Genomic DNA, 14,113 nt, shown 5'->3' on the forward strand with positions numbered 1-14,113 from the left:
GGACTTTCTGAAAAAGTGGTAATCACAAAGGTATTAACAGTAACAAAAATCACGATTGGGAAATAACACGTTGACTTTATAACATTGTGACCGTCGTCACGTTAAAAAAATTACTTTTTTTTTCATTAATTTGGTAATGATGTTATATTTTTCATTAGTAGCGGTAACGGAACATCTTTTTAATAACAGTAACAAATTATTTTTCAGAGATAATTTCTAATCCTGATAAGTCTTATTACAGCAGAAACATTCTATCATTCTGAATCTCATATTTTTTAAGTTATTACACATATGTAATGTATTAGACAAACATTGTGATTGTATATATTAGATGTATCAGACACATTGTTTTGTCCTAATTGAAATCGGGTTTTTTTAACTTCACTTTATGTAAACAAAGAAACGCGATGCACTCGAAAATTCATCTCGAAAGTCTAATTTATGTATATAATAATATAAAAAATTTATATAATAAACAAATGTATATAATAATACATATAATAATATATAGAAATATATTTTTTCTGCCTATTAATATTTCTATTTTATTAATTTATTTAGCAACGAGAGAAAAGAAACATACTAACATAATAATATACAAAAAATATAATCACAATTGTAGTATGTAAATTTTCCATGCCGAGGACGTAACGGAAAAGAGCTGCAAGAGATGGAAAGAGCGAGATGGGATTGGCCATCTCTCTTTTCCTTTCGCTTTCCTTTTACTTGACTATGTTTGTTTTCGACTATGTTTGTTCGTTCGAAGGAACGAATGTGAATTGTAACCAATGAAATGGTTCTACGTTTCTTGATGATAAATATTTATGACTTGCTATTGGACAAGAAATTTTTCAAATGCTTTCACTAGTTTTGCTATAAAAGATTGTCGAGCTACCGTTTAAGCGACAGTCATATTCGTGCTTTCGTTCAGTAATCACTGTCATTTTAATACCAAAATGGAAAAAGGTTCGTATATCATCACATAAAACAATAACAGAAATTATATTGTCGATGCTACAATATATTGTTATATAAAGATTGACATTTTATTGAAAATAAAATATATGTGACTAATGTAAGAAAGATGGACATTTTGCAATTAATATAATTTTAACAATGATGTTATAATATTGAAATCAAATACCGTCTGGCAGAATATATCAAGCGGAAATCCGGTCTTTTTCCAGCAAACAATAACTGTTAGTTATAATTTCCCACTTAACAGTATAACTGTTATATTATACGTGTGTTATATAATAGTTATATTGTTTAGTAGATATCGTAAATTATATACTTTGCATATCAATTTCTTGAAAACTAGATGATCAATGACCTTGTAACTTGATTTGGATGGATTACTAGATGTTGAAATATTTGTAAAGATTTTGTAATATTTTATGCACTATATTTGTTTTGGTGCTCTTTGATTAAATATTTTCTTAAAGATGGGATAATCTTAAATAATCTTGAAGATCTATAATCATTATGTAAAAATGCGAAAGATACGGTAAATTATGAGAAAATATTCAATGTCTCGATTATTTTTCTAGTAATGTGCGTTAGCGAAATTTGTGCAGAATAGTAGAAAACAGAAAGGCAGAATCAATTAAGCTTAATTTGTAATATTCTCTTTATTTCCTGTCTTTTGTTCCTCGTCCTTTTCTGATTTAAGACTTAGGGTTTGAGTTAGAAAGAGATACAGAGAAAGAAGTGAGTAGCAAAGAACAAATTGTAAATTAAATTTCAGAACTCGTGCTGGTAGAACACTAGAAACTGTTGACTACCCTTATAGAAATGTATTACTGTGATAAATATATGACTGTGTTAAATTGGCCAGTAATAAATAGTAATTTTATTATTTGTATAAATAATAAAATTATTAAACGACAGTAATTACTGGCCAAATAATAATTTATCAATATTAAATTTCTATAAGGATACTGTCTGATCACCAGCACGAGTTGTCTTTGTTTTTCTGTTTTCTGTTTTTTCGCCAAAGCAGGAATCCCTAGTGTGCGTTTAGCGGTACGTATATGTTTACAAACATACACTTAACACGGAACAGTTTTATTATTAATATTTCTAGCTAAGACTGTGCCGTGTTAGATATATGTTTGTAAACATATCATACGTACCGCTAAACGCACACTAGGAATTCGTACTTTGGCGGAAAAACAGAAAACAGAAAGACAAAGCCAACTCGTGTTGGTGATCAGATGGTATCCTTATAGAAATTTAATATTGATAAATTATTATTTGGCCAATAATTACTGTCGTTTAATAATTTTATTATTTGTATGAATAATAAAATTACTACTTATTACTGGCCAATTTATCACAGCCAGTGATACTTTTCTATAAAGGTAGTCAACAGTTTCTGTTTTTCTACCAGAGCGATTCTAAAGTTTAATCTACAATTTGTTCTTTGCTATTCACTTCTTTCTCTGTATCTCTTTGTAACTCAAACCTTAAGTCTTAAATCAGAAAAGGACAAGAAACAAAAAACTGGAAACAAAGAGCATATTACAAATTAAGCTTAATTAATTTTGCCTTTCTGTTTTCTACTTTTCTGTACAAATCTCGCTAATGCACATTACTAGAAAAATAATCGTGACATTGGATATTTTTTAATATTTTAATGTATCTTTCGCATTTTTATATAATGATTATAGATCTTTAAGATTGTTTAAGATTATCCCATCTTTAAGAAGATATTTAACTTAGAATTTAGAAGCACCAAAACAAATATAGTGCATAAAGTAATACAAAATCATTACAGGTTAGCTGTTGTCTATTTCAATTGTTATCGTAAATTGTGTAATTTGCATTTCAATTTCTTGAGAACTAGATGATCAATGACTTTGTAATTTGACTTGGATGGATTATATTTGAGCAGTACCGCTTTTCTTCCTATGTAAAAATAAAAGGCAAAGTAAATTATGTTCTGACAGAAGATACATGGACTCTAAGTACGAAAAGACGGCAACGGTCTTCGCAGCAACAGAGACAACATCAGCAACAACAAAGCTGGCAGCAAAATTCACAACAGAGGGAGCAACGACAAAACTCGCAGCAAATTTCAGAATCGGAATTACGTCTTGAGAATGTCAATCGACAGCAACAACAAAGCTGGCAGCAAAATTCACAACAGAGGAGACAACGACAAAACTCGCAGCAAGTCTCAGATTCGGAATTACGTCTTGAGAATGTCAATCGACAGCAACATCAAAGCTGGCAGCAAAATTCACAACAGAAGAGACAACGACAAAACTCGCAACAAATTTCAAAATCGGAATTACGTCTTGAAAATGTCAATCGACAGCAACAACAAAGCTGGCAGCAAAATTCACAACAGAGGAGACAACGACAAAACTCGCAGCAAGTTTCAGAATCGGAATTACGTTTTGAGAATGTCAATCGACAGCAACAACAAAGCTGGCAGCAAAATTCACAACAGAGGAGACAACGACAAAACTCGCAGCAAGTTTCAGAATCGGAATTACGTTTTGAGAATGTCAATCGACAGCAACAACAAAGCTCGCAGCAGCAGCCGCAGCAACAGTCAGGGATGCAGCAGAGACCGGTAACAAACTAAATTTATTATTGCAATAGACCAGATACTGCTTAACCTTCCGGTAATCACGGGTACTTGAAAGATGCTGAACGACTTTATTTTGATATAACGAAGTGAGAATTAGAATGACGTTTTTGCCAATTTTCCTTTACCCTCTTTTCCCTTTTACTAGAACAGATCGCTCCTTTTCACTGAATCAACAGCAGAATCGTATAAAGCGACTGCATTTGAAATATGGGTTTTTTTACGATGAATGGATTTTTTTACGATGATACCTAAGTCTCGAGTGACGCGCGATCATCTTTGTTTTAAAAGAATCTGCAACTAGCAGAAGATTAACAAGTTTACTACTACGATTTATATTTGGGACATTCTCCTCACGAATCATCTTTTTTTCTTTTCTTTATGTAATTGTGTAAAACAGATTTAGTATATTTACATGGATATAGAAGGAAAACTTACATCGTACATATGTAACTATATGTAATTTAGGAAAAGAAATCTAAACCAGGAACTGCATGGCAAATTCCAACATCACAGCAGGTGTCGAATCCACATACGCAACAACTTACTTCACAACAGTCTCTACCACCACAAGTAGTCCAGCCACAAGCATGCCACATTTCACGTGGGCAACTCTCACCAGAACAAAGATCTCAACAACAGACACACATGCAATCGACATGGGGTCGATCTCCAGAACCGCATACTACACAGCAAGTATATCAACAAGGGAGGATGCCACTTTCACCACAGCAAACACTTCAGCATCAAACGTGGGATGTACCCCCACAGCAATCTACATCACAGGCAATGCAGCAGCAACCAGCGTCGGTTTCATATCCGTCAACGTCGACTCAGCAAGTTTTAGGTAAATTAATCTTATCATATATATAGTGTAGAAAAAGTTCATAATGCTGAAATATGTTCGCTGTTGTTCGCATCTTTTAATTATAAACGCACGTACGTGTATATGGTCATAGTAATGTTATTTTATATTAGCTGGGACAAAAATTTTGTCATTTTTTGCATTAGATTCTCGTGCATAATTTTCATATTAGAAGGAAAATAAGAAATCTTCGTTGGATGCCTAAAAAAGTTATTTTATTCGTGACAATTATTAATCCTTCGAAATTCTCTTTTTTCATTTTATTACACAAACATGACCAACTTTTTTGCATCAATCTAATACTTTTGTATTTTTGTAGGTGTTGGTGATACAGAAGTATTCAAAATACCGACAAGACGAGATCCTTACAAAGCTGGAACTGCAGGGACGCCAATCCGTGTTAAAACAAATATGTTTGAAATCATATTTAGAAAAGATTTTGTAACCACAGCCATGCATTATGACATCAAGATTGTTCCAATTGACAATGCAAAATCTAAGAAAGATGATTCCAAACCAAAACGTGAAATAAAAAATAAAACTATATTAAGGAAAATTTTTGAAAAATGGCGAATGGATAATTATCCCAATAGATTTCCAGCATATGATGGAAGGGCAAATATATTTGCTGCAAGTGATTTTCCATTCGTAGGTAAAGTAAGTAATACATCTTTTAATGTTGAAAAGTATATATAATCTCTAGAAAGAGAATATTCTTTCACGTATTATTTGTCTTTTCTTTCATGTATTATTTGCACAAAAGAGATAGATCAAATTGTAATTTATAATAATGTAAAATTTACGTCCTAATTGTGTAAAATTACAAACTAATAAAATTCAGTTTTTTACATATTATCTCATCTTTTAATCACTTTGTAAATTTTTTATGATTCGATATAGTGGTTTGGTGAAGTTAATATTTATGACGACGAACGAGACGAAAACAGGAGTTTTGAAATTATTATAAAAAAAATAGGTATTGTTGATCTTTCGTGGCTTAGAACAATAAAACCTAGCCTTGAGGAACGAACCGTGTTTCAAACTTCTATTCAAGTTTTGGATGTTATCTTGCGCCATGCTCCGGCACAAAGACTTATAAGTGTAAGTAGTGGAAGTATAAGTGATACAATTTATAATCAGCATACGTGAATTACTTTATTAGTAGTGTAAATATATGATGCAAACTATGAAAAGATATTAAAAACTTAATTAAACTTAATTAAAAACTTCAATGTTGATATGTATGCATATATGTGTATACATCATATTATTTATACTTAAGGGGATGTGTTGAAGTAGATAATGAACTCCAAAAATATAACGTAGAAGCGATGATCATGATCACATTCTATTTTTTCCGTATTTCTTATATATATATATATATATATATATATATATATATATATGTATGTATATATATGTATATATAGATGTTATATAAATATGCGTTTATTTTATCGTGTTAACAAGAAACATAACTGTATATAAAAATCTTTTCGCAAACTTCTTCTGTAGTTTTAAGCTTCTTATTTTAGTCGTAAAGATACAGAAATGTTCCTTGAAATTTCCGTCAGCAGAGCAAACACGTGTGATACGTATAATCTGCACGCGGAACTTTTATATCAAGTAAATATTTACACTGATAGTTCAAGATCTTAACTTTAAAATTTTTTATTGTTTTCGTTAAATATTGAGCAGTGCTCCTATTTATTATCGCACGTATTATTAGTAAAAGCACTTGTAATTCTGTGCAACCAATATGACGTAAACTTTGCAAAAAGATCAGTATAATATTCCCTTAAGTGGACACTTAAGACCATGGCATAGAGAAAAATGTAAGCATTAAGACTTAAGCAGTAAAAAAATTGTCCAAATATAGTCGATTATTGTCAGATTGTAAACAAAATAATCGCCTCTGGTTGGTCAATTTGTTCAATGCTAAATCATTACTTATGTTTTATGTGTGCTATGAGTGTTAATGTGTTTTAATATATATTTTATAAAAATATTATTTTACAAAAGTACCAGACAAAGCTAGATAAATAACTTTTTGAAACAACTCTGTCCGTTATTTATTATTCTTTAAAAAAAAAATGTAATTCATGAACGTTAATTTACTCGTATAATATTTTTTTATCGTAACTTTTATATAAAAAAATAACATATTACAATTTCCATTATTTTGTTCATCAATTTTTGAAGGCCATTTTCGTATGATTCTTCATTTCTCATTACATGCATATATAGTCTACTTTTTAAATTTGTTGGAATGAAATTTCACTGGAAAAATAGATTTACTCTAATTCGTGACTTTTCATTCATACAGAGCAAATTCTTTGCTCTGAATTTTCAAATAGATATTTTCATTCGAAATTGAAGAAAGATCTGACGTATTTCACCGGCATAAGAATAAATTCACTCCAATCGATTAAAATATACTCAAAGTAACGATTATTTTCATCACCATTATTCCAAAAAATATAATTGTATCACAGTTGCTATTATTAATCCTTTCGATACTAACGGTGACTGTAGTCACTCACTGTTTAACGCTCGCTGTGTATGTACTAGAGGTGACTTTAGTAATCAATTAAAATTACACATTGACTCATAACTTTGGTAGAGTAGAGTATATCTGTTATCTCTATGATTACTGATTATCTTTTATTTCGTAACTCTTTTGTTTTATATTACGAGAATTGTGCGATTAGTGATATGAAAATCAATGTGAAAGTAACGTTTCGACAGCACCGTTATTAGCTTATTACAGAGACTCTAAGTATGTATTTTTACTTCTTCTTGTTTATGGGTGTGTGCTTTTTTTATTTTTATTTTTCATATTATTACATTTTATTATATTTTTCACATCTAATGTACATAAGTTGCAAAATGAAGAGAATACAGACGTTGCATCGAAGATGTAAGATGCGTTACGCAACAAGATATCAAATATTATGATCCCCCCGCGGCGAAATGTACGTTCGTGTTGCGATTGTCCCGTACTGTGGTAACGTACTCGCGGACAAACCGTATCGAAAGGGTTAAAACAAACGTGCGGGTATGTATTTTTGTTAAATATAAGTGATATATATAGGTTGGAAAATCACTCTTCCCAGCAGGGGAAAACAGACGAGTAAAAGCGCTAGGAAGTGGTTTAGATCTACATGTTGGCGGATTTTTATCCGCGGTAATTGGCTGGAGACCTTATCTAAATATAGATGGTAAAGTATTATCATATTAATAATCATATTATCTTTAGATAAAATTGTAGGATAGAGAGGAAAAAGGATGAGAGAGAAAGAAAGAGAAAGAAAGGGGGAGAGAGAGAGAGAGAGAGAGATGGCGTAAGAATGAAAATTGATAGTTTTATGTCCGTGTTCATAGTCAGGTCTTTGATGCCTCCTTAAGTTCTTCAGATGTTCTACGGATTATTTTATTCACTACAGAGCATCTGAAGATGAACTGAAGGAAGCTTGAAATATAAGGCCTGACTATGAACACGGGCATTAGAATTATTCTTATACAAGAATTTGTAATATATCACTCAGTGCGCAGTGCAGGATATCTAATAATTAATTATAAAATGTTAATGCATACATAGAGCGAATCATATTAAACAGGAAAATCCTGTACTAATTTGCAAATTTCATAATAGTTATTCAAAAATTAATTAAACAATATTAACTCATGAATGCGTGAAAAGTGGCAGAATGAACTCATTAGATAAATTCTCATTCAAGATGGCTCTAGCCTGTTGACAATCTCCTGGCAGCATATGATGTTAAGCAGTAGAGGCAATATACAATCTTCTTTAGTTAGCATTTAACTATTACCTTGATATCTATTGTACACCATATATAAATTGGGATGGGATTTTTCTATTCAGATTGATATCTGCGCAGCAGTCATGGTTTGATTTAGACACTCAGTGTGTATATATGTTGTATATGTACGTGTATAAATATAATTGTATAAATATGTATATCTACGTATGAATGGTGATATATCTCTTGATTGGGTGGGACCCGATTGACCATCGTACGATTGGACACAGATTATAATGATTGGTTCGACTTGGTAATTCACTAGATAATTCTTTGCACTGATTGGTGGTATCCAATCGTACCGTCAATCGGTACCCCCCTCTTGATTTATTGATATATTTTTTAATTTATTGATATACATGTATAATATCTTTTATATATTTTCTAGTCGCTCATAAAGCTTTCGTGGCCTCTGAAAATGTCGTTGACATAATATGCGACATACTTCAAATGAAGACAAGGGAAGATCTAAATTCACGAAATGCACGAGATGCAGTGACTCCCTATGAAGACAAAATTAACAAAGTTTTGACTGGTGTAAAGGTGAATTATGCGATACCTAATCAACCGAGCACCAAGCGGACACATCGAATAAATGGATTAGGCCCAAACGCCATTAATCATAAATTTGATGTAAAGGGAAAGATGTGTTCGATACAGGAGTATTTTGCTACAGTCAAGAATTGTAAATTGAATTTCCCACATCTTCCTTGTCTTTGGGTAGGCAAAAGAGATGACAAGACCTATTTGCCTGCAGAAGTATGTGAACCATTTTATGTTTCGCTGACACCGATCAAATAACACAAATTAAAATTTCGCTTGTTTACAGTTATGTAGAGTCGCACCTGGTCAAGCGGTTAACAGGAAACTAGATGAATCGCAAACTACTCAAATGATTAAATACGCAGCTACGAAAACAATTGATCGTATCGAAAAAATAAAGAGAGCGGTAAAGCACATTTCGCACTAATATCTATCATAAAGATATTATATTGTAATTTATCATGTTATATATTTACAGTTCAATGGGATCTGTGTGAATGACAGCCCTGTTATGCAAAACGAGTTTCATTTGGAAGTTGCTCCCCAAATGAAGGAGGTCGACGCTAGAATTTTACTTCCTCCAGCGCTTCAGTATAACGACCTAGCTCCGGCGGTGGTGAACAAAGGAGTTTGGCGTGCTAAAAGATTTAGTAAACCTGCAAAATTAGAAAATGGTACATGGACTATTGTCAATGTCTGTTATAAAAATATAGACAGAAATTTACCTGATTTTGTGGATATGTTAAGAAACCAAGGTGAAATATATGAAAAATTTATTTATTTTGAGTTGGTTCTCATAAATTTGAACACTTTCTTGTAAATTGCGTCGCTTTTGTTCGGAAATAAGATTCATTATGATACTAGTTTATAGTCTTAAATTCAGATGTCCGTTATTTCATGATTGTAATGAATTAAAATTATATTACAAATACAGGGTCGCTAAGGCAAAACATACCAATGCACATGTATAGGTAAAACACGTTAACTCGAGCAAATAGTCCTCTATTTTTTAAACAACCATATAAAATTTCAACGAATGCATTGGCATATTTTGAGTTAAATACCTTCTATTATATTACGTTTATCTATATTATCTAATTATAATCATTTTATATTATACAATAATTGTAATATAATAATTAAATTATATTATCACTTTCTGGCTTTTTAGCATACCAGTTTGGTATGACAGTCGGAAGACCACAGCTTCCATATCCGACAGTGAAACCAGTACCATTCGATATTGAAAGATTCTTCTCCAATATGAGAGATTTGAAGTTAATAATTGTTATTTTGCCAGATCGTACGGATGCAGTATATGGTAAGTACACGGTAAATTTTTGTATTCACTCACAATTCTAGGTATGTCTGAAATCACATGTATCACAGGCACGGTGAAAAAAATAAGCGAATTAAGAGTAGGTGTATTGACACAATGTATAAAAATGAAGAATGTGCTAAACCTCCAATATACGACGATATCGAATGTTCTTCTAAAAATAAATTCAAAATTAAATGGCATTAATCATACGTTTACTCAGAATACAATGTGAGTACATAACACTTATGCTTTAATATATTGCAGAATTTTTGGTACTTTTGTTTGTACATAATTTGTTCTCTTTCAGACCATATTGCCTACGTGGTAAAAATTATATGCTCATTGGTGCGGATGTCAGCCATCCGTCTCCCGATGCCAAAGATATACCGTCTATAGCTGCGGTGAATACAATTACTAAAAAATACTATCCTTTTATATATATTGTTAAAAAAAAATAAGGAGTCAACTCTTCAAATGTATCTACAGATTGATTTGCGATTGACACGATCATTGATATAAAAATAATATTTACACGTATATATATTGAGAATAAAGCAGATTAGGATGTTTAAAGGAAATATTTTTAAAGCACATTTATATTATGTTTGATACGAGCATTTGGAGAAATAATTCTTTAATTATTTTGAACAATGCATATATTAATTTTATGTGTGCTAATGGAGAATATCATAATTTAGGTCGCTGCAAGTCACGATGAGACTTCCTTCAAATATAACGTCACAATTAGACTTCAGCAGCCAAAACAAGAAGAGATAAGCGATCTGAAAGAAATAATGATAAAGCATATAGAATTTTACGTTAAGGAAATGAAAATGCCACCACAGAAAATTATCTTTTATCGGTACGTATTGATAATGCTGTTCACTATCAAAACTTTTAAAAGCAATTTTTTTTTATATATAAGAACACTTTCAGGAAAAGTTCAATATTCGAATACGTAATAGAAAGTATTTTGTAGATTACTTAATGTAACGGAAAATAAGGAGCCAACTCTATTTTGGAATTTACGATATCAATTTTTTCATTTTTATTTTTGTTATTTACATATCTGTTTATACATTTATATTTGAATTTAGAGATGGGGTCAGTGAGGGTCAAATTGCAATGGTTGTCGACAAAGAAATAAAAAGTATCAAAGACGCATACAGGGAATATGCACGCGAGAGACCTGGATTCAATCCTCAACTTACCTTTATAATTGTACAAAAGAGACACCATATACGTCTTTTCCCCACGCGTGACCAGGATTCAGACGACAGGAACCGCAATGTAAAAGCCGGCACGATAGTCGACACAGAAATCACACATCCACATTATATTGATTTTTATCTGGTATCACACGCGAGCATTCAGGTGAGCATTAGTATGTGTGTGTGTTTATAGATGTAGTGGTATTAATAATAAAATGAATATTCTTATGTATAATATCAATTAACCATTTGGAATAAAGAGCATATATTAGTATATATTGATTGTCAGTTGTATATGAAGTACATATATATTTTTACAGTTTAATAAACATATCTTTCTGAACTTGAAGTAGAGACTTTACTTAAAATGCCGATGTCTTTTATTTAACTATAATTACATACACAGTCTCAAATTGTACAACATCGTTGAGAATAGTTTTTTGTTCAGTATGCATTTCTTCAAATATGATTTCTTATATTTGTCTTGTATTGTTTTTAACTTGCTTATATATGCTTATATATGCTTATATCCAATAACATAATTATCTATGTCAATTTTCAATGATAAATTGGGTGTTTGATTCAAGATATGATAATTCAATGATGAATTGGGTGTTTGATTCAAGATACTTTCTGTTTTGCAATAATTATCCTATATATAATATGGTATTTGTGTACAGGGTACAGCAAGGCCTACGAAATACAGATGTATCTGTAACGAAAGCAATTTTACTGAAGATCATCTTGAAGAGTTGACATATCATCTCTGTCATATGTATGCACGCTGCACGAGATCGGTGAGCTATCCAGCTCCAACTTATTACGCTCATTTGGCGGCATATCGTGGAAGAATGTGGATTCAAGGGTAAGTAACCGATCACGGTATGATACGAACAATTAAATCGAATCAATCATATGTTCAAGTCAATTGAATAATTAGTTATGATGGATTGTGATGACGTGTACGTTTTTCTTGTTCGTAGGAAGCAGTACACTGAAGTGGACCTGAAAGATAAGAATAAGTGTAAATTAGAGCCTCTACTTAAGATGCCTATGTCTTTTATTTAAGTATAATTACTAACACAGACTCAAGTTGTCCAAGATCGTTGAAGACCTAGAACAGTTTTTTGTTCAGTATGCATTTAAATATTATTTCTTATATTTTTCTTTTATTATTTTTAACTTACTTATATATGTTTATATATGCTTGTATCCAACAACATACATTAATTATGTATGTCAATTTTCAATGATGTATTTGACTCAAGATATGCCAATACTTGCATAATATCAATCTGAGCTAAAGATCTCGTCGAGATCTGTAGATCTCATCGAAAATAATTGATAGCGAATTCGTAGCTTGCACTAGTGCGCACTGAGTGCGCGCTACCCTTAAAGAAATATCATACTAAGAATCATTGATAATTACTTATTATCCAGTATTTTTAATACTGAAAATAAGTAATTATTAATGACTCTTAGTATGATATTTCTATAAGGGTAAGGCTTGTTTACAGTACATTTTTATATTTAAGATCGGGTCTTAAATACATATTTAAAAACATATTAGCTAATACAATGATTCGTTGTATATATCATACAACTGGTTTAAAATATATCAGAATTTATTTAAGACAATCTTTAAATATAATAACGTACTATGAACAAGCCTTAGTGCGCATTGAGTGCGCACTCGTGCAAGTATCCGAATTCGCTATGAGTGTGTTGTCTAGCAACACGCGCACGACGCGATAGATAATTATCGAGAAATAGTTATCACCGCGTTATTCTAATCGTTATTTTGCTGTCACTTAATATTCGTCATTAAGAAACAGTCACAAGTGTCCGATATTTTTATGAGATTATTCCGCAACATCATGCGCGGTTTGCCAATCTTACATTAATCTCTCGAAATTTTTATGTGCTTGTTGGAAAAATAGGAAATCTTTTGCACAGTTTTATTAAGTCGATTTGCATACGTGCATTAGTTTATCGTGCATTAAACATTTTATAAATGTATATAATGTATTGAGACAGAATAAAACATTTATTTTTAAACGAGTATTTACATGGCCTAAATAAAACTTACTCACTAAAACTTATTTTATGAAGATATAAAACTAACAATTTGTTATTTATGGTAATTTTATATATTCAAAAGCTCCTATTGTATATTCTCAAAGATCGTGACGAGTAAAGTTTTTATTTGTTGAGTTCTTCACTTTGAACCATGTGTCAATCATCTAGATATTCAAACTATAAGTATTAAGCTTATTTTATAAATGATATAATGTAATGTTTGTATTGTTTCTGATTTATGTCTTGATATTATTTATAGATAGGTGTTTATATATATAGTTTGTATCATCACACGTTATTACGAATTAAGATTTCTGATTCCTGACTATAATTGTATCGAATTATGACGTCAGCAGTGAGGAATTGTGAATTATTTTCTTGCACTATATATCGAAGGAAACTTGTCACCATTTGCACTCAACGCATAGGCAAACGCAAGTAATAAGTACAAAAAAACGAATTTTTTTCAATATATAGCAATATATGTAAGAAAAGAATTTCTCATTTCAAGGGTTATAATTCAGTGTAGCTGCAAATGAAACCTTAAAAAGTTATAGTCGATGTGAAGGCGTGTGAAAATAAATATAAACTAAGTAAAAAAAAAAAAAAAAAATATATATATATATATATATATATATCATATAATTTAAAGGGACTTTCTAGAAAAGTGGT

General features: G+C 31.1%; 1 protein-coding gene across 8 annotated transcripts in view; it reads left to right on the top strand.

The window, feature by feature from the left end:
• LOC116844036 (protein argonaute-2-like) overlaps positions 1 to 13,426 on the top strand; it is a 39,589-nt gene extending 26,163 nt beyond the window's left edge. For 3 of the 8 annotated variants that reach the window (XM_032815106.1, XM_032815103.1, XM_032815104.1), the window contains 3 exons: positions 11,249 to 11,525; positions 12,043 to 12,227; positions 12,346 to 12,455. In XM_032815106.1, the coding sequence (XP_032670997.1) occupies positions 11,249 to 11,525; positions 12,043 to 12,227; positions 12,346 to 12,430 (547 nt within the window). In that variant the 3' untranslated portion in view covers positions 12,431 to 12,455. Of the gene's footprint in view, positions 1 to 830; positions 967 to 2,951; positions 3,584 to 4,066; positions 4,446 to 4,782; positions 5,121 to 5,363; positions 5,565 to 7,557; positions 7,685 to 8,675; positions 9,047 to 9,116; positions 9,237 to 9,308; positions 9,586 to 10,001; positions 10,152 to 10,219; positions 10,380 to 10,458; positions 10,553 to 10,849; positions 11,014 to 11,248; positions 11,526 to 12,042; positions 12,228 to 12,345 lie in introns of those variants that run through there. The other 5 variants (XM_032815107.1, XM_032815108.1, XM_032815100.1 and 2 more) reach the window with 5 other exon arrangements.
• Positions 13,427 to 14,113: the final 687 nt, after the last annotated feature.

The sequence above is a fragment of the Odontomachus brunneus genome, unplaced genomic scaffold, assembly GCF_010583005.1.
Source record: "Odontomachus brunneus isolate Ranch 3 - 2012 unplaced genomic scaffold, Obru_v1 Obru_scaffold_039, whole genome shotgun sequence".
Lineage (NCBI taxonomy): Eukaryota > Metazoa > Arthropoda > Insecta > Hymenoptera > Formicidae > Odontomachus > Odontomachus brunneus.